Here is a 21337-nt window from a genome sequence, read left to right on the forward strand (position 1 = left end):
AATCTGTGACTGCTAGCACAGATATGGAACACTAGCTCAGGAAGGCTCTGAGTTACTATGGAGAATTCTCTCTCAGCTGTCTGGCTGGCAAGTCTTGCCCACATGCTCAGGGTCTAACCACTCGCCATATATGGCATCAGGAAGAAATTTTCACCTAGGTCAGATTGGCACCTTCTTCTGCAGCATGGGGCAAGGGTCACTTGCAAATTTAAACTAGGGTAAATGGTGGATTCTCTAACGTGTAGTCTTTAAACCATGATTTGAGGACTTCAGTAACTCAGCCAGAGGTTATAAGTCTATTACAGGAGGGGGTAGGTGAGATTCTGGGGCCTGAAATGTGCAGGTCCGACTAGATGATCGAAGGTCCCTTCTGACCTTAAAGTCTGAGTTTATGATCAGCTTTTAACCTCTGAGTATTCAAAATATGGGCCATGTGCTTTGTTATCCAGTGTTTTAGTCAGATGGGTCACAAGAAGTGCTGGTTTCTTGAGGCCTGTATTCAATAAGTAAATAAAACCTACAGAAATTCCCTTCCAAACAAGTGAGAATTTTAATTATAAAATTCAAACTCAGTATTTCACTGTAAGCAAGTTAAGGTTCCTGCACTGACCCTCAATTCCTGTCCTCCCTCCTCTAAACACCTTCCCTCACTGCGGTCCCCTTTTCTAATGCAACTCTGATACATACCCTTGACCAAAGTCTCACAAAATCACTACTATATACAAGAGCAAGACTCAGCCCTTCTACTCAATTATGGTGTAGCTTCATTACTTTCAGCCAGGCCAACAGCCCTCCAGTAACCTATGCAATTGCCTGCTAGTGATCAGAGAGAACACCTTTTAGCTACAGCCATCAGATGGGTAATAAAACCATATCCTAGCAGACCTTATTAGCATCACGCATGGAGGGGGGCTGGGAGGACTCTCTCAATATGGCCCTCCTGCAGCACCATGCCATTGCTGTTCATGTATACAGAGCAGACTTACATTTCATCGGACTATTTATGCGAGTAGCTCTTATGCAGAGACAGCAGGTGGGGCTGAGACACATGGCACAGAACGAATCCCAGTGTTGAATTTACTCACTGCTGAGCATTAGGGATGCGTTTTCCAAAAGCATTCAGCCCAGGAGCAGAGTTAGGTCAGGGTCGGACACTTTTGAAACTCCCATCCTACTGCACTCTAGCAACCAAGTCTCATCCTTATCTCTCACATTTTCTGGAAGTTTCCTTGATGTGTGTTTTGTTTTTAAGCAGAAGCTTCCTTAACTGGAGCTCTGCCTGATCCATTAGTGGAGCCTGGAACCTCTGAAGCTGTCAAACAAGTTTGCAAAGTATTGCATTTTGCCTACCAACTTTTTGTGTAGAGGAGGGCAGTAAGTGTAGAATTAAAAGGGGAGAAAAGCTTAGGTTTTTGCTCAGGTCTGTTTACATATGTCATTAAGATGCAGAATTAAGCAGTTTTTGAAGCATTCTTTTTATGAGGAAAAGAAATATTTGTTTTACAACCAAAAATAAGAGACCCGAGGCAGATGGGTACAGTCCTGCCCCTTGAAACTTTGTCCCGTACACTCTCCTGAGGAGAGTGGAGAAGAGATACAAAATAATACAAACTGAAAGAGAACACTAAAATGAAAAGTCCCATAGAACAGGTTGGAGCCTTAGCACTCAAACTCCTGCTTTGGATCCGTAAGTAACGTCCCAGTCTTGGGGAGAGAGACAAACCCCTGAGGCTGCAGGGCTCCCAAAATGAATGCTCCCCCTTGTTCTCCAAACTCCTTGGCAGAAGTGCTCTAATTAAACCCCCTTCTACTGGCCCAATGGGGGTGAATCTGGAGTGAGCAGCTACTACAACATTTACAGCCTTCAAGCCGCACCGCTAAAGGAGACAGTAAAGCAAAGCAACTGCTTTTGCCCTGGGCCTCCAGGGTTTGGTACATATGCCACGATGGCTATTAAACCCAACGCAGAACCATAGTCTAGGAGGCTTTAAGAAAGTGGAATGGGAGGTGGCACTTTAAGTGCTAATTCTTACCTGTCAACCTCTCCTAACATCTGGAATTCACTAGCTTTCCTCCCCCACAGATAAGCAAGGCAGCTGCACTGGGTAGGTTCTACTCCATGCATCACATCCTGGTATGGTGAAAAATTCAAAAGAAATAACTGAGGATCTAGCAGCCCCACTGTGGCAGGAAGGGGCCAGCTCAGCTTTCCTTCCCCTCCCCCGCAAAAAACTGGTTACTTCCAGAAGCCTCTGAGGTGGAAGGATGTCCTTTTTTCCCCCCTTTCTAGGAGTTTCACTTTCTCTGGTTCTCCATGGGGGGGAAGGATTTAAAAGAAAGCGAGATGCACTTCATGAAGGGAAGAAAAGTTTCAAGGCCCCAGGTGGGAGTTTTCCTCCCCCTTGTAGCACCGTTAAGAGACCAAGACACAGGCTGCCAAGTGATAGTTTCACTCATTTAAAACTTCCTTTCTCATTTTCTTTCCTTTGTTATGCAAGATCATAGGAAATGGTCCCATTCCCCCAGCCATACGCTCCCGAGGCAGGTGGTTCCACTGGGGTTGGGGGAAAGGGAGACCTCTGGCACCAAGGCCGTTAGGTCTCCTTGAGGATGTTGATCTTGGCGCAGATCTTGAGGGCAGGTCCCAGCTTGATGTTCATGGCGCTCATGAGGTGCTCCTCCTTAAGCAGCAGCAGGGCCTGGCCATCAATCTCCTGTGAGCGGAACTCCTCTGCGATCTCCTGGCAGCCTGCCGGGGGGGCGGGGGGCGGCAAGAGAGAAGGCCAAGTGAGACAGGTCTCTGACTCACACACTCCCACTCCATTAAAAATGGACTCCTGCTTCCAGTCTCCCAGGCCATCCTGGTGAGCAAGAAAGGGGGGGGGAAGGGGTGTTTCTAAGAATCTGCCCCACTCATCTGCCCTGGCCCCTGCTCTCCTGGTAGGCTGGGGAGTACAAAGGATCTGACTGCACTGCCTCAGAGTCTGCTTCAATTAGAAGCCCCAGGAGTGAAGCAAGAAGAATGAGGAAAGGATTACCCAGCTCCCCACATCCCAAGCTTCCATGCTGGGCACCCTGCACCCCTGGCTGTCAGACATGCTGTTAGCCCTTCGTGCTCTATTGGGTCACACATGTAGGGGAGGGGACAGGACAGGACAAGAGCTTGGCCTCACCTTGCAGGGATGCGATGAACTCATACACCTCCTCTACACTCCAGCGGCTGGGGTTGCTGGACAGGAAGTCTGGGTTGATGCCATGTAGGTCTGGAGTAGGTGGGGCCATGTTGGAGCTGGTCAGGTCTCGCTCTCCATGACTAACCCTCACTGACAAGGGCCCTGGGGACGTGGGGGACAGAGCCTCATCATAGCTAGAGTTGTCGGAGCCTCGACTGGAGTCTTCCTGCCCCTACAGGCACCAGGGAAGTGGGGGAGGAGAAAAAGGAAGATGGTTAAAAGAAACCTATTAACATCAAGAGCAGCCTGGAGAAATCTGAGAAACTGGACAGAATGAGCAGTCTCAGTGGGTCTTGGTAGCAGTTTCTCTTCTGCAGTGCATTCTCCACACACTGTGTAAGCAGGGATAACTCATCCCAATGCAGCCACTTCTGGGGTGAAATGCAACAACTGTTCAAACAGGCAGTGCCATACATCACACCACTGTCATGGGAGAGAAGTACTCGAACTCTGAGGAGGGAGTGACTTAGAGAGGCAGAATGAGTTAGGACAGAACACCCGATTCTTAGCCAAAGTGCCAGCGGATCTTGGCGTAAGCCCCACAAGTAGCCAGGACTTTGGATTTAGTCCCAACCAAAGGAATAAATCCAGGGCTTGAGGGGCCAGCAGTTCCAGCAGCAGACACAACTATAGTACTGTGATGGGGACCGAGTATGTCCAGGGTACAAAAGACAACACCTCCAGTAAGGTAATGCTCCATCGTGCCAGGCTCGAGGTCTGGCAGGACAAGGGCAAATGGGGCTGTGTACTCACCCGATGGCGCTTGCCCTGGATCTTGGCTCGGGCGATCTCGGAGCTGCTGCGCCGCGGTCCACGCCGACGCACACGGACATAGTTAGCTTCCTGGAACTCCTTCATCTTCTTCCTCTGCAGCCGAAACTGATGGCTGCAGCTCACATTGTACCTGAGACAAAGAAGAGCAGACAAGCAGTGAGGAAACAGTCCTGCTCATCTCCTACTCCCTCCCCTAGATGGGGACAGAAGGTGACTGACTCCTCTTTGCCATCGGATTTCAAGGTCTGTCCCCCCTCTTCCAGCCCTCCTCCTGAAAGGAAGCAGTGCTGACCTTTAGCACAAGCAACATTTTCAGACCACAGAATCCTGCACTAACTCAGCAGCTGATGGACCAACCAGACCCCTCCCTCCAGAGGGAGAAAGCAAGATGTTCTGGGTTGTGTCCTCTCAGGACAGCAACTCCTGGCGTGATTTTCCCACATTTCCCTCCCCTCACGGCCCACCCCCAAACACACATTCCAGATCTGGGCCTTCCAGGCCCCATAGGGCTAACACAAGCCAGCAGAGTGTTATTAACAGGCCTTTGCTAACTAGCTGTAGACTTGACCATTGCTGAGGGAAGAGAATTCTTTCAGTGTGTAGGAACAATTCCCTCACCCCACTTCCTGGGGGAGTCAAGAGCATTTTAGGTGCAACACCCTGACCCACCACCCCGAAGGATTAATCGTGGACAGATGCTCAGCAGTGACTATCCAAGTTATAGGTCCAATCCAGCAGGCTCTCTGCACACAGAGCTCCCAACTTGGCCAATGTAGTTCTTGCATGGAGGTCCAGATGGAATGAGCACTGTATGTAACTTGGGGAAGGGAACATATCCAGCTGTGGGGGAAGTATAGTCAGAGAGGAGGGGGATAAAGCCTGGTGTTACCTTTTAGCACAGGTCATGGAGCAAAACCTCTTGGAGCCCCGGAACTGATTGGCTGGGGCATATTTCCCACAGTACTCGCACTTCAGCAGGTTTGTCTTCTTGTCCAGCTCTAGAGCGAGATCCTTTGTTACAACCAAAGAAAAATCACACAACCCCCCTGCCCCCAATTACTACCAGGAACAAGAGAGTCACTCAGCAATCTCAGCCATTTCTCTTGGGAGAGTCTACTGAGCTATTAGGCTGTGGAAGAGCCTCCCTGAGGGATGGGATGGAAACCCCACTGACTGAGATATTGACGACAAGGATTGGACAAAGACATGAGCAAAACAGAGAGGTTCGTTCCTCTCCTAATGCCTCTTAGAGTCTCCCCTCTTGCCACGCATGGACACCCCTATCCTCCACACAAAGGCAGGAATCCCCTCAATTCACCCCTCCCTATTGGCTCTGCACTGCATTGGAACCTCCAGGCTTCCAGCAGAGAGGATCCAGACTGCCCAAGTATCTCTAGTTAGTGTGTAAGGACTCTTCTCTCCCTCCCTCCCTCAAAACCCAAGAAATGAAGACCCTAGATCTCCGAGTTTGAGCATCATGCTCCTAGTCCCTCGAGAAAGGAGAGAGCAGCACCCACCACCAACTGTGAAGTATGGGAAGAGGAAACAAGAGAAGGCCGAAAAGCTGTTTTCCTGATACAAGCTAGGCTCCCTGGAGCTGAGACTCACCCAGGGTTGCACTATCTCCTCCTGGGGAGTTGCTGGACTGGTTCTCACTCTGCCCGGAGGGAGCCCCTCCCTGGAGTGGCTTCTCAGACTCTTTCAGCAGCTGAGAGCAGCCAACCTGCAAAGGGTGGAGAAGTGAACTGAGTCAGGGAGTGAGGCTCCTTGCCCCCAGCAGGGATCCCAGCCCCAATCCTTCTCAGAGCTCACTGAGAAGGGGAGACCTTGAACCACATAGTGGTCATTCCTTCCTGACCCAGCCAGCTGGTGTCCAGTGCTTGCTCAGAAGCCAGACATACTGATTATTTGTATCCTGGCACCATCACTGTAGATGCTCTTCTTGATCTTTAATCTTGCTAAACCACTCGCCTTGAATATCCTGACCTCTAGAGGTCTCTTCCAGTCCTATGATTCTATGATCCTGCAGCAGCGAGTTCCAAAGGACAGTGACACACCACATGAAGCAGTATTTCCCTTATCTGGTTTAAATTTACAGCTCTTTACGAGCAGCAGTGCCCCCTTTTCCCTGTATTATGAGTCAGTCTAAAGAGAAGAACCCGCTGACATTCCCTGTCCCATTCGTTGTGTCAGAGACCTTTGGAGAAACCAGCCAGCCCAACTTTGCCTTCCATCCTCCCACTTATCTACTTGCCTTTAATCCCTCTGCCTCTTTCCCTGGTAATTACAGCACAAATCCCTCCCTTCCCCTCTTTTGTCACTGCACCTGGGGGGCAGGGGAGAGAGGGGTGGGGAAAGAAACTTCTCCAGTGATGGAAGAATACCAGTCCCACAAAAAGCAGCTTCTCCCCAGGGCGGCTCTGACTCCTTCCCCTGTGGACCCTGGCTCTTACCGGGAATGGCTCTGCCCCTTCCTGGATGACAAAGCCCTCGATGATGTGCGTTAGGATCTGGGGCTTGACGATGGCCTGTGGGGGTTTGGAGTCTCCAGTCTGTCGTGACACCATTGCCAGGGTAGGGGCAGGGGAAGATGTGGTGGTGACGGACGCTGCTTCACTTGTGGGGACATTTGGAGTTGTGCTGAGGACAGGCTCAGATTTCTCTGGAAGAATAAAAGCTCATAAGGAAGAAAGGACTCACCACAACTGATCTGACCACTGGCCCATCTAGTCCATCCTGCCAGCTATATTATAGCAGTCCACACCTTTGGCCCATCCAGTCCACCATCCGACTTCATATCACTGGCCCATCTAGCCTGTGTCCTGTCCATCACCATGCCCCTCTGCTTTACATCATCAGGCCACAGACCGAGCAATCAGAGCCCTTCTCTACCCACTCACCTCCAAAGCCACTCTTCTCCTCCATGGTTTTGGGACTCTCTGCCACAGGAGACGACTTGGCGGGCAGGAGTGTAGTGGCACTGGGCAACTCCTCCTTCTCCTCCTCAGACTCTGCTTTGCGCTTCACTGCCAAGGTCTGGGGCTTTCCCTGTGTGGGAGGACCAGGAACGTGTAAGGGGAGAAGTGGAACCCAAAGTGCAGGGAAAAGCAGAACACATACGAAAGGTCAGAAGGGAAATAGCCAGCACCTCCTCAACCCTCCAGCTCCAGCCTGGTTCCTTCCCATGGTCAATCCCTCATGTTCCCCACCACCATGGATCTAGGCTGCCATGCATTCCTATTAGGGAACAACAACATCACAACACTGACATCTCCATTGCCGCCATCACCATCTTGGTGCTCTACATCTCCTCCTCCTACGTCAACCACACTGATTTAGCAGCGCCATGACACAGTGACTCACAATGTCCCCAGTCTGTGGTGATGGGCCCCATAAGAAGGAGGTGGAATGGCAGCCATCTGCCAGTTTCCAGATAGGTTGGTCACTGGCCAGTCTGCTCCCACAAGTGAGCAGGGATTGATACGGTGGTGGTCTTGGATGGGAACAGAGAGCTGCAGAATCTGGGAGCTGTCACAGAAGCTCACTGTCTTGACAGCAGAGTTTAGAAACAACGGAGCCAAATTCCACCTTTAGCTACCCTGGTGAAACCCACAGAAAATCAACAGGGCTGCAGTAGGGCGCACAGCAAGATCCCCAAATGAAGTCCCTGTGAACACTGAGACAGGGACCCATGCAGCCTTATGAAGATAGCGAAAGCTACCCCCACTGCTTTCTTTGAGGGACCACTGGAAAATAGGAAGTCCCCTGCCACCAGGGGATCCTAAAAGGCCTACAGCTGGCCTGATCTTAGAGGCTGATACAACACAACAAAGGGTCTCTGACCTGGAAAGGCCCACATCTAGTGGGAAGAGGGGAGCTCAGGCTCTGTGGCTCATTCTGCCCCTGATCCCTCTGCCAAGACTGACAATAAGGAGGCCAGTTAATGCTATCTGTGACAGATACCTGCCCCGTTTTGGGGAGGACTAAGCTCCAACTCATTTCATGAAGGCTACTGAATCGCCATATCAGAGAGAATGACTATTGGTCACTAACTCCTCGGCTGGATTAGAATCAGTGCCCTAGAGGGGAAAAGCTTCATCCCCATCTCATCTCACTGGCATGCAGCTGGATTGAAACTGGTGCCCTAGAAGGGAAGGTAAAGAACCCCTATCCTATTCCCCTTCCCATTGGCATCACTTACGGGTAATTGGACAGGCTGCATGTAGAATGCTGCAGGCACCTGAGCCATGACTGGGGACGAGGCCGTGCTCTTCACCACATGGGCCGTGCCTTGAACTTGTGCCAAGTTGACTCCAGTTGTGAGGGGAGGGGCTTCCTGGGGGGAAGCTGTGGCAGAAGGAGCTTGGGATGATGGGGAAGTGGCATGGGCTTGGGAGACGGGCTGGACCACTGCTGGCATACCCCGGGGGGCCGACGCCGTAGGGGTAATCTGAGCCAAACCCAGTGCCTGGGCTTGGGCTGAGCCCTGCTGCCGGCTCCCCACCACCTGCACTGGGATGTGTGGTGGGGGCTGCTGCGCTGCTGACACTTTGGCAGCCCCAAGTTGTGGTGGTTTGATGGGGGCTGAAGGTGGCTTGGACTGAATGGGTACAGGTGACTTGGTGGCTGGCTGGCAGGGGCTGTCTGGCTGGAGCTGTATGGGCTGAGGCTGTGACTGCAGCATGGGTTGGACCACAAGGGTCTGAGCCTGCTGCTGATTTTGTGGAGGCGAAGGCTGCTGCTGGGGAGGCGGAGCTTGCTGCTGCTGCTGGGTCAGAGGTGAAGCTTGCTGCTGCTGCTGCTGGGCCAGCTGGAGGTGGGTGGCGGTGTGGAGGAGCTGGGACTGGCGGTGCTGGAACTGCTGCTGGTGATGAATGGCAATCTGCTGCTGGATCACCACCTGCTTCTGCAGGTGAATCTGCTGCTGTTGCTGGATCAGTGAGTGGGGCTGGATCTGTGTGTATGTGGCTAGAGACAAGAGAAGGGGAGAAGAAAAGGAGAGTGCACAGCATTAACAACAAAGGGGCAGCAGGAGATGAAGGTAGTGGGAAATGTGGGATACAGACCCTTTCACCTCTGGGGCACTGGTTCCAACCCATCTCTCTACAAGTGACCACCACAACTAGCCCCACTTTTGGTAGTTTCAGCAGAGAAGCCAAGGACTAAAGAGGCTGAGAGAGACTTCCTCTCTCAGTCTGGCTGGGGAGGGACCTCTTTGGTGGGAGCATGCTGGAGGGGAGGTATGTGTGGGAAGTTCCCACTGCTGGACTTTCAAGGGTCAGCCCTGGTCACAGAGCTGAGTTAGGGAGCTAAACAGCAAGAGCAAGGGGGAAACGGAGGAAGCGGAGGTAAAGGCTGGATCATCACCTACCTGAACTGATCAAGGTCTGGCTGGGCGCTGGCGTAGCTGTCCTAGTCAGGTTCATGCCAACGGTTTGCTGCCCACCGTCTGCTTCAGACTTCTTTGTTGCCGCTGCATTCTCTGTCTCTGTCTGGCTCCCCTGGCTCACTGTCACTGCCTGGGCAGCTGCTACTGGTAACGGCTGCACCACCCCAGTGCCTTTCCTCTGGCAGCTGCCCCCAAGGCCAGACGAGGCTGCCTGGCCCACCCCTGTGGTGGCCTGGCTCCCACCACCTGCCACCACGCCCCCAGAGACACCATTACTGCCTGTTGCCCCTTGGCTCAGATTCAGGGACTGGCCTGTGTTGCCAGAAGAGGCCTGAGCCACTGCCAAGGTCTGGCTGGCATTTGTGGCCTGTGATAGGCCCGAAGCCTGGGAGTTTCCTGGAAGGGCTGCTTTCTGAGCAGAGCTCTGCAGCTGGGCATTAACGACTGAGGTCTGCTGGCTCCTCACAGCCAAGTTCTGCACCTAGAAACACACACATACAAAACAACCCATTTGTTTAGGTTACAATGATGCTCATGTATTTCCCTGTAGTTTGACAGAGAGAGGCAGGGAGCCTGGAAACACCATAAAAAGTCCATTTTGGCTCCACTGGCAAAGTCAGTCAGTCAGTCCATGGGCTCTAGCCTCTTGCACTCAGATTTGGCCCATACTTCAGAGAAATACTGAAAGTGCTACACTATTAGAGGGGTCATCTCTTCGTAGAAGACATTAACCTGAACACCCTTCTGCCCCAGCTCTGGTGGAAGTTAAAGATTTCATGGCACTTTCTGAAGGGAACTTGAAATAGCACCATTCTCTCAGAATAGCAGGTTCTAACAGCACAGACTGCATGAGCAGCATGGGACGGCCTCTGTATGCGTCTGCCTGGCCTTCGAGCTGTTGGGATTCACCTCAGCATTGTCTATAGCACCTTGGGATCCCCTTTCCAGCTCAGTAAATCTCTTTTTACTTTTGGGCTGCCTATCTCCTTTCCCTGGGCACAGGGCACTCCACCCAGGAGGCCCAAATCTCCTCTCATTGTTTGCAGCCCACTCTGAGCTCTCCAGTTCTCTTTGCACTTTGGTGCTGCCATCCTTTATGCTCACTCCCCCTCCAATTGCAATGTTATCTGCAAGTGTGATCGCGGTTGGCTTTACTCCAAAGAAACAGCAGACAAGACAGATGTGAAGCAGCTGCAGTGGGGCAGGAGCTCAGGGGATCAAAAAAAGGCCTCTGGAAATACCCAGAATGGTCGGATGGGGCAAGACAACTGGTGGGGAGCATCCATGCTGCTTGACCTGAAGGAAACCTTTTAAGGGAAAGCCCAGCCTCTGTGGCCTAGTCAATCCTTGGCCTCTTTAAGATGGCCAGGGAACAGGACCAATCAGTATTAATACTGGCAAGGGCTCTTTCTTGTGGAGCACCTGCCTCACTAGGAACTGGACTATGAATCCACCAATTTGTTTCACTCAACGTAACCAAACAAACAGTCATGAAGATGGAAATGACCTAACTAGTGGGTCACCCAGAAAACTAGGCAGGAAATGAACCTGCTCTCTGGAAGTGACAAGTCAGCACAATAACACACTGAAGAGAGAATGGAGCCTGCAGACCCCACTGTCCACAGGGGGCCCAAGGATACAGAAAGGCAGGCAGAGCAGAGTTAGCCTTCTACAAAGGGAGAGCTTGAACTGGAGACAGAGATCCGAGAGTGGGGTGAGTGTGCGTGTGGGGGAAGGGTTGGGAGTGCGAACCCCAGGAGGGGGGCATCACTGACCTGGTCTGTGTCTGTGTGGACCCCGGGAGACTGAGCGGGTGGCACCTCCTGCTGGACAGCAGCCACGGCCCCGTTAGGCATCAGGATGAGCTGGGAAGTAAGAGGCACATTGCGGCCCAAGGTCCGGTTCACCTGCAACAGGTTCCCCAGCTGCGGCTGTGGGGGTGGGTTGGGTGATGTGGAGGAGGAAGGAGTGGAGGGGGAGAGAGAGAAAGAAAGAAAGCGAACCACAAGCAAACAAATTACAAAGCAACACTGGGCTGGGGTGTCACACACTGCAAAATCACCCACCCTCCCAACCCTGTGATCCAGACTGCAGCCCTTGGAACCTGGGAACCAGAAACTGCTTCCTTATGGAGCTCTCTTCCATCACACGCACAGCTGGACTGCTTACCAAAGGGCTGTCCAGGATTGGCTAAGAGACCAGAATTTCATTTTCACATGTATGTCTAGGACTGGTTGAGAGGCAGATATCTATTTGAGATGTACATCCAGGAGTGATTGAAAAGAAGAGAATTATAACCTGAGTCCATCACTGGTGGAGAGTAGGGAGAATTATTATTATAACTGAACCCCAGAGTTCCTAAAAGGGGGTTTAATTTTTGATGTATAGCCTCACCCAGGACTGGTTTAGAGGACATTTTTTCAGACCCATCTCTGCACCCAGAATTGAAAGAGAGGAAGACATTAATTCTGAATTATGAACCTGAGCCGGGCAGTGGCTGAAGAGATTAATTTGTCAGATAAATATTTGTTCCAGAATTGGTAGAGTGGAAGAAATTTATTTTTGTGATCTATATATCTGAACCTGAGATTTGCTGAGAGGAGGGGATCTATGTTTCATATATGTACCCTACTCTAATGAGAAGTGCCATGGGATCTTCAACATCCATGCAAAGCACAGACAGCTTGGTTCCTAAAGGTTTCATCCACTAGCACTCCCTACACAGTAGAGCATACTGAACTCAGTACATCTACCTTGGAACGCTGAGTCAACTCTGCTCAGAATCAAACCTGTGGTAGTTCCAGAAACTAGGGCCTTCCAACCTAAAGCTTAAAATATATCAAACCCATTCCCTGTCCTGCTATATCAGAGCCTGAGACTGGGTCCAGAGTCAGGGATTTATTCTGGTGGCCATATGACAGAGCACTGGACTGAGCAAAAGGCAGGTGTGGGCATGTTGTGTGCACATGTCTCTTACCCGGAGATACATCTGGGCCTGTGATTGATTGAGAGGCGGCGAGGTGGTGTTCCCCAGGAGCACAGACTGAGTAAGTGTGGTGGCGCTGGGAGAGCTCACGCTCTGTGAGCGGCTGATTAGCTGGGCGGCCGATGTAGTGGCCAGATTGATCTTAAAACAGAGAAAAGCCCCAAATCACACAGGAAGAGATGGGGATAAAAGAGATGAGGCCCAGCCCCCTTCCCTCTACACACGCAGGGGGAACAGCAGGAACTGGCATTTTAAGGCCCAGCCTTTCCCTGTTTCCAAAAAACAGAACTAGACAGATCAGGGAGAGAATGACAGAGACTGACTTTTGGCACCATTATCCCCTCCCTTTCCAGCAGCAATACCTTGGGTGGGGCAAGCAATTGTTTCTGGTCCCCATCGCAGTATAGCCTCAGCAGCTCACGGTAGGAGCCCTTGTTCCAAGAGGCTCTGGAATCCGAAGTCAGCCACAGCGTTGGGACACTAACCCACTTACACACTGCACATCATCCAGTTACCATCAAACTCGTAATGATGGACACAAACACTGCTACTAATAGGATCTAAAGCCTAATGAAGGAATGGGGGCCTTTCTCCAGACACTGCCAGCCTCTGACTAGTTTCCCCCAGCCTTCTGCTGGCCACCCCATTTCTCTCTCTCCCCCTCCAATTAACCCTGATTCTTCAATCCCACACAAGTTCCTGACCTCCTCCCAAACAGCACTCTCCCCTACTCCCCAGCAGGACTCATCCAGCTGCCTACTGCTCATCACTCCTCTTCTCTCCACCCATGAGCCATGATCCCTTCCTCACCCTAACAGACTTTATCCCCATTCTCCCAATCACAAGAGATCAGTTTTACCTTTCCAGCTGTGGATACCTCCACTACCAAGGGGTCTACCCCTCTCCCAATTCTGTAACCCCCACATAATGATGAGTGCCCCAAACGCTTACTGCTGACAGTTTCCTGCCATAACCTGTGGCTTCCTGGCATCCCCAGTGGTTGTGTGCTGCTGGCTGACTGAGTTCTGAAGGGAAGAGGGGATGCATGTAGGGAAGAGGACAGTTACTTACTGAGGCCTGGGTGGTGGTGGTCTGCTGTGGGGTGCTGGTGTTGGGGGAGCTTGCCTGCCTGCTGGCTGCAATTGTAGCCTGTAAGAAAGGGATAGAGGGAGAGAATGAGCAACTGCAGTGAACCTTTTAATCCAATTCGAACATTTAGCCAAAAAAGAATTCCCAGTCCCAACACTTACAATCTAAGTATCAGCAGATTCCCTCCCTTCTGTACTATGACAACTCCTTCCCCAACCCCAGGGAACTGGAGCACCACATACCACACACTGCGACCTGAACTCTATCCCCTCAACCCACTCTTCCGACTGCACCCTGTTCTCCCCACCAGTATTAGCTATGGATGTTCGGTGTTGTAGTTCATTATGTTGCAGATGGGGAGATTGGCTTCTATGGAGGGTAGAGTTCAGGTTGTGGTGTGTGGGTTCTGTGGCGTATGGCATTGTGATACTGGTAAATTGTGTGTCTGGGGATAGAGGAAAAGAGGGAATGTACTATTAGGTGATGCACTTCTCATTTCTTTACCTTTGTGGTTTTGGGTTGAATTTGTTTTGTGGACAGCAACCTGAACTGTTGCACAACTAAGATTTGTGTGTATCCACTTCCCAGGTACTCCTCCCCACTATGTCGAGGGTAGGAAACAGGGATTCCCATAGACGTGCCACAGCTGAGGAAGAATTTATCTGCCAGTAAGTGCAACAGTCTGTCAGCCACCACACACAAAATCATTTGCAATGTAGGATCAATCTGACTGAAAGATGTACCTGCCAATGGAGAACATTGTGTGTCCAACAGCAAAACAAATAAACCTCCATAAAAAAAAAGAATATATTCCCTGTTGCACCAGATCGTCTCAAGATACATCTCACTACTAACCTGTGTGTAGACAGACAGTGGTTTTTAAAAGGTATCAGTCAACAGAAAAGTTGGATTGTTATGGACTAATTTTAGCCAGAGACAGATTACTAACACTTCCTATTAACAAAGTTTGAAAAGAAACCAAGCAAAAATTACAGAGAAAATACAAAGGGCAGAAAACCTGACTCTGAAATTTCACATTGAAAGGGCTACCTATATGCTCAGAAAAAACAGCAAGTCACTGCCCATCCTGAGCACATTTCAGAATGTACCTGCATCCATTGTCTCCATTATAATCTATTTCATATTTAAAGGGGATGAGGGGCTGGTGAGGTGACTCCCAGCAATATGTTCCCAATGGAGACCTGGAGGACCTATCCAAGCTCTCTTCTTTACTTGAAAATTAATTCCATCTCTCCACAAAGCCCCCAGTTTATAATTATTTTTATTACGGTCATGCCTAGATGCTATAGTCATGGAGCAGGACCCCAGCATGCTAGGTGTTGTACAAATAGAACAAAAAGACAGCCCCGGCTCCCAAAGGTTTACTATCTAAGTATCAGAAGATTCCTTCCTTCTGTCCCATGACAACTCACCTGCTGGACAGCTGCCAGACTGTGGAGCTGGGCACTGTTGAGCTGCTGCTGGAGCATGAACTGATGGAAGTACTGGGCTGCATTGGGCTGTCTCTGCAATGCCTGAAGGGCCTGGAGAAAGAGAAGAAAACAACTCTGAAAAAAAAAAACAGATGCCACCACACACCATGTGCCCATGGGGTGCAGTAAGAGCGAGGCATAATGATCTAAAGAACTGCTACAAGGAAAAAAATATCATCCAAAGTTCCCAGGATGTAGTGGGGCCATCAGCCACAGTATTTGCTATGTGAGCAGGATGCAGGACACCAGAGTAGGTGGATCAGTGGCCTGAGCTGGTACAGCCAAAGGGAGATACATGATTCAATGGACTTCAGATGTACTCCAGTTCATATACTAGACCTAATAAACTCCAGGAAGTTGGAAGTTTGCATGCTAAACTAGGTGGACAAGTGCTCTGACCCAGTGCTGGCAGAGTACCAGACACAAAAGACCAATGGCTGTTCTAATACAGCCAAAGGAGCTGGGACACTGAACTAAACGAACCAATGGCCTGCTCCGAGATTAGAGTTGTGCAATAATGTGATTCAATAGAATAAGAGGCTGCACGCTGTACTAAAAATGAAACAATGGCTGCTCCAGTAAAAATGGAAGCAGGATACTGGACTACATGGACTAAGTGTCTGGCCAGGCTTGGCAACCCTTATCTGCCCAAGTCTGAAACATGCCAACCCTCTGATCACACTCCCACTCCAGGTGAATGGGCATACAAAGTGAAGGATGTAGAAGACCCTTCTCACTACACCCTCTTGTTCACCCATCCAACTCAGAACACAGCTAGCTCCTCACCTGCACTGCCTGTCGCTCATACAGAGACATCTGAGATATCTGAGGGCGAGTGCTTCCTCCAGAGCCTGAACTCCCATTGGTGGAGTTGGAGTTCTGCTCGCTTTCAGTCTCCATGGTGACAGGTCCCAGGGATCTCAAACAGAGGAGACTGATTCAAGACCTAAATGGAGAGAATTAGAAACCACGTCACACTAACAAAAGAACCAAACTAGTATTTCATTGCATCACGGATGGCTTTTTAACTTAAATATGCCAGTCTTGAGTTCCCCACACAGCTCTGCCAGTGCCCTTCAGTCCTGTCCTTCAGCCCCCCTGCTATTCCAGTACTGGGACCCCACTCAGCTCTGTTGATGCCCCTCAATTCTGCCTTGCAGCACTGAGAGAAAAGAGTCTCAATTTACCCAGAGGTTAGGCCCACAGTTCAGTTTAAACACAACTGTCATTTATTATCACGATTAGTTTAAGTGAAATGAACAAATTTCCACAATTTATGGCCATGCTGCTGCTGTAATAGGCAGTTACATAGCAAGCTCTAAACTCCTATAAAGGCAGGAAAATACCAGTTGTATATTATTCAGTTATTCAATTACCTGACCCCCTCATCTCCATTCAAACATAAGTGAACTGAGGAAAAGAATATTGTGCTCCTAGTAACCGGTCTTCCCTTCCCAGCTGATTCTTCTTCCCAGTTCCATTATCCCGCTGCGAAAACACCCAAATGCAACCCTTCCCTTCTTGGCTTGGTCCCCCACTCAGGTTGGCTCTTTCTTCTTGCTCACAGACATACACTTGTGGCTGGGCTGTAACCCCTGATCGTTTCTGATTTAACTGTTAGATTGGGACCTGCCAGTGGGGGTGAAAAGTTGTGTGGAGAATGCACAGCCAGGGGGAATCGGGTCAGGAACATGGAGTGGTAAGGGATTACCAGCAGGAAGTGAAATGGGTGACATGGAGAATGCATGTCAGAGGGATCAGGAAAGGTTTCTAAGGGAGGTCTTCTGAGGGTCAGAGAGATTTTCCAACAGCAGAAAGATAGGTCATGCTAATATGGGGGATGGGAAGAATTGGAGAGGGTTTCCATCAACAGGGAGGCAGATGAAATGGAAAGCCCTCATCCAGGGGATCAAGAAGGGTTTCTCACAAAAGGGGAAGATGTGCCTGAGTGATCATAGAGGGCTTCCAGCAGCAGGAGATAGGGGTTGACTGGGTAATGGGAGGAGATTTTGTGATGGGGGCTCTGCATGTCTGAAGGAAACCAGAGAGGCTGAGGAATTATGCCAGTCCTGAACCATCTCCCCACACCTTCCTAGTCTGTGGTCTAGTGCCCCTACCCAATCCAAAGTGTATAATCACAGGGTATTATCTATCACAATACATGTAGCAGTCACTTAAGATCCATCCAGGGAGGACACAAAAAGTGATGATTTTTAAACATTTTAAGTAAATACATTTTCTTTTAAAAAATAAACCTATTTAAAATTAAATCTGAAATTATGACAATTTATGTTAAGGCCTAAACATACTACAATAAATTAATATTATTTTTAATTTTTTAAATTGTTAGTAGTACACATTTGCTGATGAAGTTTTAAAGAAATCCAACCACTATAACTGGTGGAAGTCACTGGCTAAACACCTGGAACAAGAGTTTGTTGAACTGTAAACCGGATTTTGACAGCAGTAGCCTTTTCTGAATGTAAAGAGAGAGTATTTTCTTCCTTTCAGTTTATTCATGAGAACATAAGATATGGCCATACTGGATCAGACCAATGGTCCATTCAGACCAATAGCCTGTTTTCTGACTGTGGCCAGTGCCTCATGCTTCAAGTGAGTGAACAGAACAGGGCAATTTATCAAATGATCCATCCCATTGGCCAGTCCCAGCTAATAACCATTGATGGACCTATGCCCCATGAACTTCTTCTAATTCTTTTTTTAACCCAGTTATACTTTTGATTCAACTAGTTCAGTTCAATGACTAGTTCACTGAAAGTTAAGAAACTGATTAGGAGTTGAAAAAGCAGAAAAGCTTGGTTTTCCTCTTCCAATTTATAAATAAAATACGAATATGAATTTAAACTTGGTGTGAGAGAATGAGATCTGCTAGTTGTAAAATCTTGAAGAATATTCTGACCAGAAACAATCAGTTCAGTTCACTACCAATTTATTTCTTTGATTTATCATAGCACCTACGAGCTTTAGTCGTGGTCAGAATATAGTATGTACTTTATTTAATAATGAGTTTTTAATGGAAAACATGTTTTGATCAACTTTTGATTTTATGTATCTAACACATTTAAGATTGTTAGTTAGATAAAACAAAAACAATTTTAAAATGCTGATTTTGTGTGCTTTAACTGAATTTCAATTTCCACCTAAAAAGAGCTCGACACAAATTATGAGTAAAAAAATTAATAATCTAGTAAATAAAAGCACCACTCATGATTGTCTAATAATAAAAATGGTAAAAATTAAGAATCTTAATAAGTGTATTTTAAGCTATAAATTAGCTTAAATAAATGTGTCTAGATATAGTCTCCTCCTGGTTAACAAAGCATAGCAAATTAAGTGTAAAGGCTATAATTAACTGAAAAATCAACATGTTTTAATGGTTACCAACCAATGAGAATCAACTTTTCTTTAGGAAAATAATTAGAAAGTACAAGTTCAAAACAAAATTAAAAATCAATTATTTAAATAAAAGTTTCCAGCTTGCTGATTTAAATCACGATTAAACACTGTGATTTAAATAGCATTGATTTAATTCAACCAATCCCAGATCCATCAGTGATGTATTTAGTTGCCCAGACCAGTGGTTCGTATACTGTGACCTGCGCAGCTCTTTCTGAAGAACTGCAGCATTCTAGTGATTGAAACACATATGACAATCAGATAGTAGGGGACACAGCCAGAGATGAGGGAGCTCCATAAAAGTCTCTCTCTCTAGCCAATGTTGTACGCAGTGTTGTTGTGGCCATGTTGGTCCCAGGATATTAGAGAGACAAGGTGGGTGAGGTAACATCTTTTATTGGACCAACTTCTGGTTGCTCATTACATCAGGCAAGAAATATTTTTGGTTTAGAGTACTGGGCCATATAAGCAAATCGTCACTTTTGAAAATCTATGCAGAGCAGACAGAGCCTCACCAGTCAAATCCTGTGGAGAGCACAAAACTGAGGAGCAAGGATCACTGTGCGGTGGGTCTGAGAGGCAGATAACGTGGGAGCACAGAGAACTGTTAGCATGCAGGAGAGGGCCTACTGAACAACAAAACCTATAGTTTTACTTCACTGCTTGCATATTGTAGGGAATAATTCCACATGGACAGAGTGGGAAAATGCACATAATTTAGTCTCATGGATCATTTGCATCTCTGAATTCTACCGGCCAAACCCTTCAGTTCTTACTCAGCAATTGACCTGCTTATACTAGGTCTGAATTTATCCCACAGGGCCCAATCCTGCTCCCACTGAAGTCAATAGGAGTTTTGCCATACAATATATGTTTGACACAAGTCTGTGATCACCTAGGATGTCATGGATGTCACTATGTTGCACATCATGACCATCCAGAGCATCATAGCAACAGCAGGGATAGAACTGCTCTAAAAGCATGGGACCATGTCAACTAAAGGAGAATCTTCATTAATTATCAGCCATCTGAGGTCTCTGACAAACCATTAAATAGGTCTGATTCTACCCGTGCATTCCCACACCCACCCAGAGAGAACAATCCAGTACAGTCCCAAAGCAGAGAAAGAGGCAGTTAAGGTGAGGGGAAATTAATTGCAGTATGCTGGAGGCAGAGAGTGGAGAAGAAAAATAAGGTTACACAAATATTTAAAATCAAAAGTAATCAATTCAGGAACAAAACTTACACTAGAATCTGGTGTTACCTAAGAGAAGGAGAGTAAAGCTAAAACATTAGAGTGCGATCAGAGGCAATGGACAGCAACAGGTAAAGATCATACTTGGCCCATGGCAGACAAGAGGCTGCCATAAGCAGCCCGTACTGGAAATTTTAACTGTTGGGTTAAAAAAAAATCAACAACCCAGATCCTGTAGATCATCACATGCACAACTCTTATTGACTTCAAGGTATACATATATATTTGAATCCTAATATCTTTACTTGCCACACTAACACCCGAATTAATTAAAACGTTATCAGTTTTGAAGAGCTCATTTATTTTTCACCTTTACTGTTTTGTTACTTTTTTCCTCTGCCAGAGAATTTCAATGGAGTTTGTTTATTTATGTATGCCATTTACAGAAAAGTTTAACCCGCCGGGTCAAATTAGGGCCCAATCCTGCAAACAGTGACACACAGAATCACAGAAATGAAGGGTTTGAAGGGACCTTGAGAGATCATCTAGTTCAGCCCCTGCAGTGGGGCAGGACCAAGTAAACCTAGACCATGCCTGGCCGGTGTTTGTCCGACCTGGTCTTACCAACTGCCCAGGACGGAGGTTCTATCACCGCCCTTGGAAGCCGGTTCCAGAGCTTACCTGTGTCTCTCTGTCACTTTATGTGCGGGGACCGCTCCCATGAGCGAAGTTACCCACCTTGTGTGTTTGCAGGACTGAGTCTGCAACTGGACCGGTGAGCCCATTAACCCTGGGCACAGCCCCAATGACCGCAGCTGGGCTCTGCATGGGGGCAAGGGCCAAACTGCTTCCGTCTCCGGGAAACTAAGCGAGGGGGCGATTCCGGGCCGTCCTGGAGGGCTGGGGGTGAACCCTTGTTTTTAACGCAACCTCAACGCCGGGCAGAAAACAGCCGGGCAGCGGGGTGGGGCCCTCCCCTGGCAAGGGCGGAGAGCGGACACAGCGGGACGCCTGAGCCCCCGCGGGCCGGGGGAAGAGGGACAGGCCGGCTCCCGGGAGGCAAATCCCCGCCGCCGGCCCCACGCCGCCTCTCTGCCCGAGGCTGTCGGGGCCGGGGCCTCGGAGGAGTCGGGGGCCTCCGGGGGCCGGAGGCACAAAGCGGGGAGGGGGCGGGCGCAGCAGAGCCGGAGGCGCGGGGGGCCCGGCCCGGCAGGCACCGCGGGGGGCTGTTACCTCTGATCCCCGCCCAGCGGCCCGCTCCGCGCGGCGCCGCACTCCTCATGGGGCGGCGGCGGAGCCCCGCGCGGCCGGCCCCCGGGGAAGGCTCCCAGCGGCCCGTCTGCCGGGCGGGGGTGCCGCAGCTCGGGCCCGGGCGGCCCCGCCAGCGCCGCGTCCTGCGTTTGGGGGGGTTTTCCCTTTTTTTATTTTTATTTCCCCCTCCCCCCCTCTTTTTTTTTTTTTTTTTTTTTTTTGGGGCCTCCGGGGCTGCCTGTGCCTCGCGCCGTCACTTCCGGCCACAAGGGGGCGCTTCCGGGACACGTGACCCTCGCGCCCGGCTGCTTGCTGTTACCATGGAAACGAGAGCCCTGGCTGAGGCCGGCGGGGGGGGGGGCTGGAGGGCTGGGGGCGGGGCGGGGCTGGGTGGACAGACTGCTGTGGTCTGGAGTGGACAGAGTGGTTGGTTGGAGCGGCCGGCTATGAACTGGGCTCAATGGCCCTCCCCGACACACACACAATGGGCTGCCCCCCCCGACCCAGTAT

The 21337-nt window shown here is 49.5% G+C and overlaps 1 protein-coding gene across 3 annotated transcripts; it reads right to left on the reverse strand.

Annotated features, from left to right (window-relative positions):
* Positions 1-531: 531 nt before the first annotated feature.
* Positions 532-21005, reverse strand: PHC1 (polyhomeotic homolog 1). 3 transcript variants are annotated; one of them, XM_084638880.1, is made up of 15 exons: positions 20810-21005; positions 15751-15910; positions 14905-15015; positions 13454-13531; positions 12374-12523; positions 11172-11327; positions 9379-9877; positions 8209-8975; positions 6908-7055; positions 6461-6669; positions 5616-5730; positions 4897-5005; positions 3987-4137; positions 3174-3405; positions 532-2749 (listed from the first exon to the last, which is right to left on the reverse strand). In XM_084638880.1, exons 2-15 carry the CDS (start codon positions 15862-15864, stop codon positions 2595-2597), a joined length of 2994 nt encoding a protein of 997 aa, XP_084495006.1. In that variant the 5' UTR covers positions 15865-15910; positions 20810-21005; the 3' UTR covers positions 532-2594. The 3 variants fall into 3 exon arrangements, with proteins under 3 accessions (XP_084495006.1, XP_084495005.1, XP_084495007.1); XM_084638879.1 differs by lacking the exon at positions 20810-21005 and adding an exon at positions 20315-20753; XM_084638881.1 differs by lacking the exons at positions 11172-11327; positions 20810-21005 and adding an exon at positions 20315-20753.
* Between the last annotated feature and the right edge of the window lie 332 nt (positions 21006-21337).

This window comes from Lepidochelys olivacea, assembly GCF_965140295.1.
Source record: "Lepidochelys olivacea isolate rLepOli2 genome assembly, chromosome: 1".
NCBI lineage: Eukaryota > Metazoa > Chordata > Testudines > Cheloniidae > Lepidochelys > Lepidochelys olivacea.

What these genes read in the sequence shown, in the direction of transcription:
- PHC1 (XM_084638880.1), bottom strand. Translation starts at nt 15,864, where the DNA reads ATGGAGACTGAAAGCGAGCAGAACTCCAACTCCACCAATGGGAGTTCA. An exon ending in GTCTGGCAGCTGTCCAGCAG is followed by an intron (nt 13,532 to 14,904) that starts GTGAGTTGTCAT and finishes CCTTTCTTACAG; the next exon opens with GCTACAATTGCAGCCAGCAG. An exon ending in AGGCCCAGATGTATCTCCGG is followed by an intron (nt 11,328 to 12,373) that starts GTAAGAGACATG and finishes CCACCCCCACAG; the next exon opens with CCGCAGCTGGGGAACCTGTT.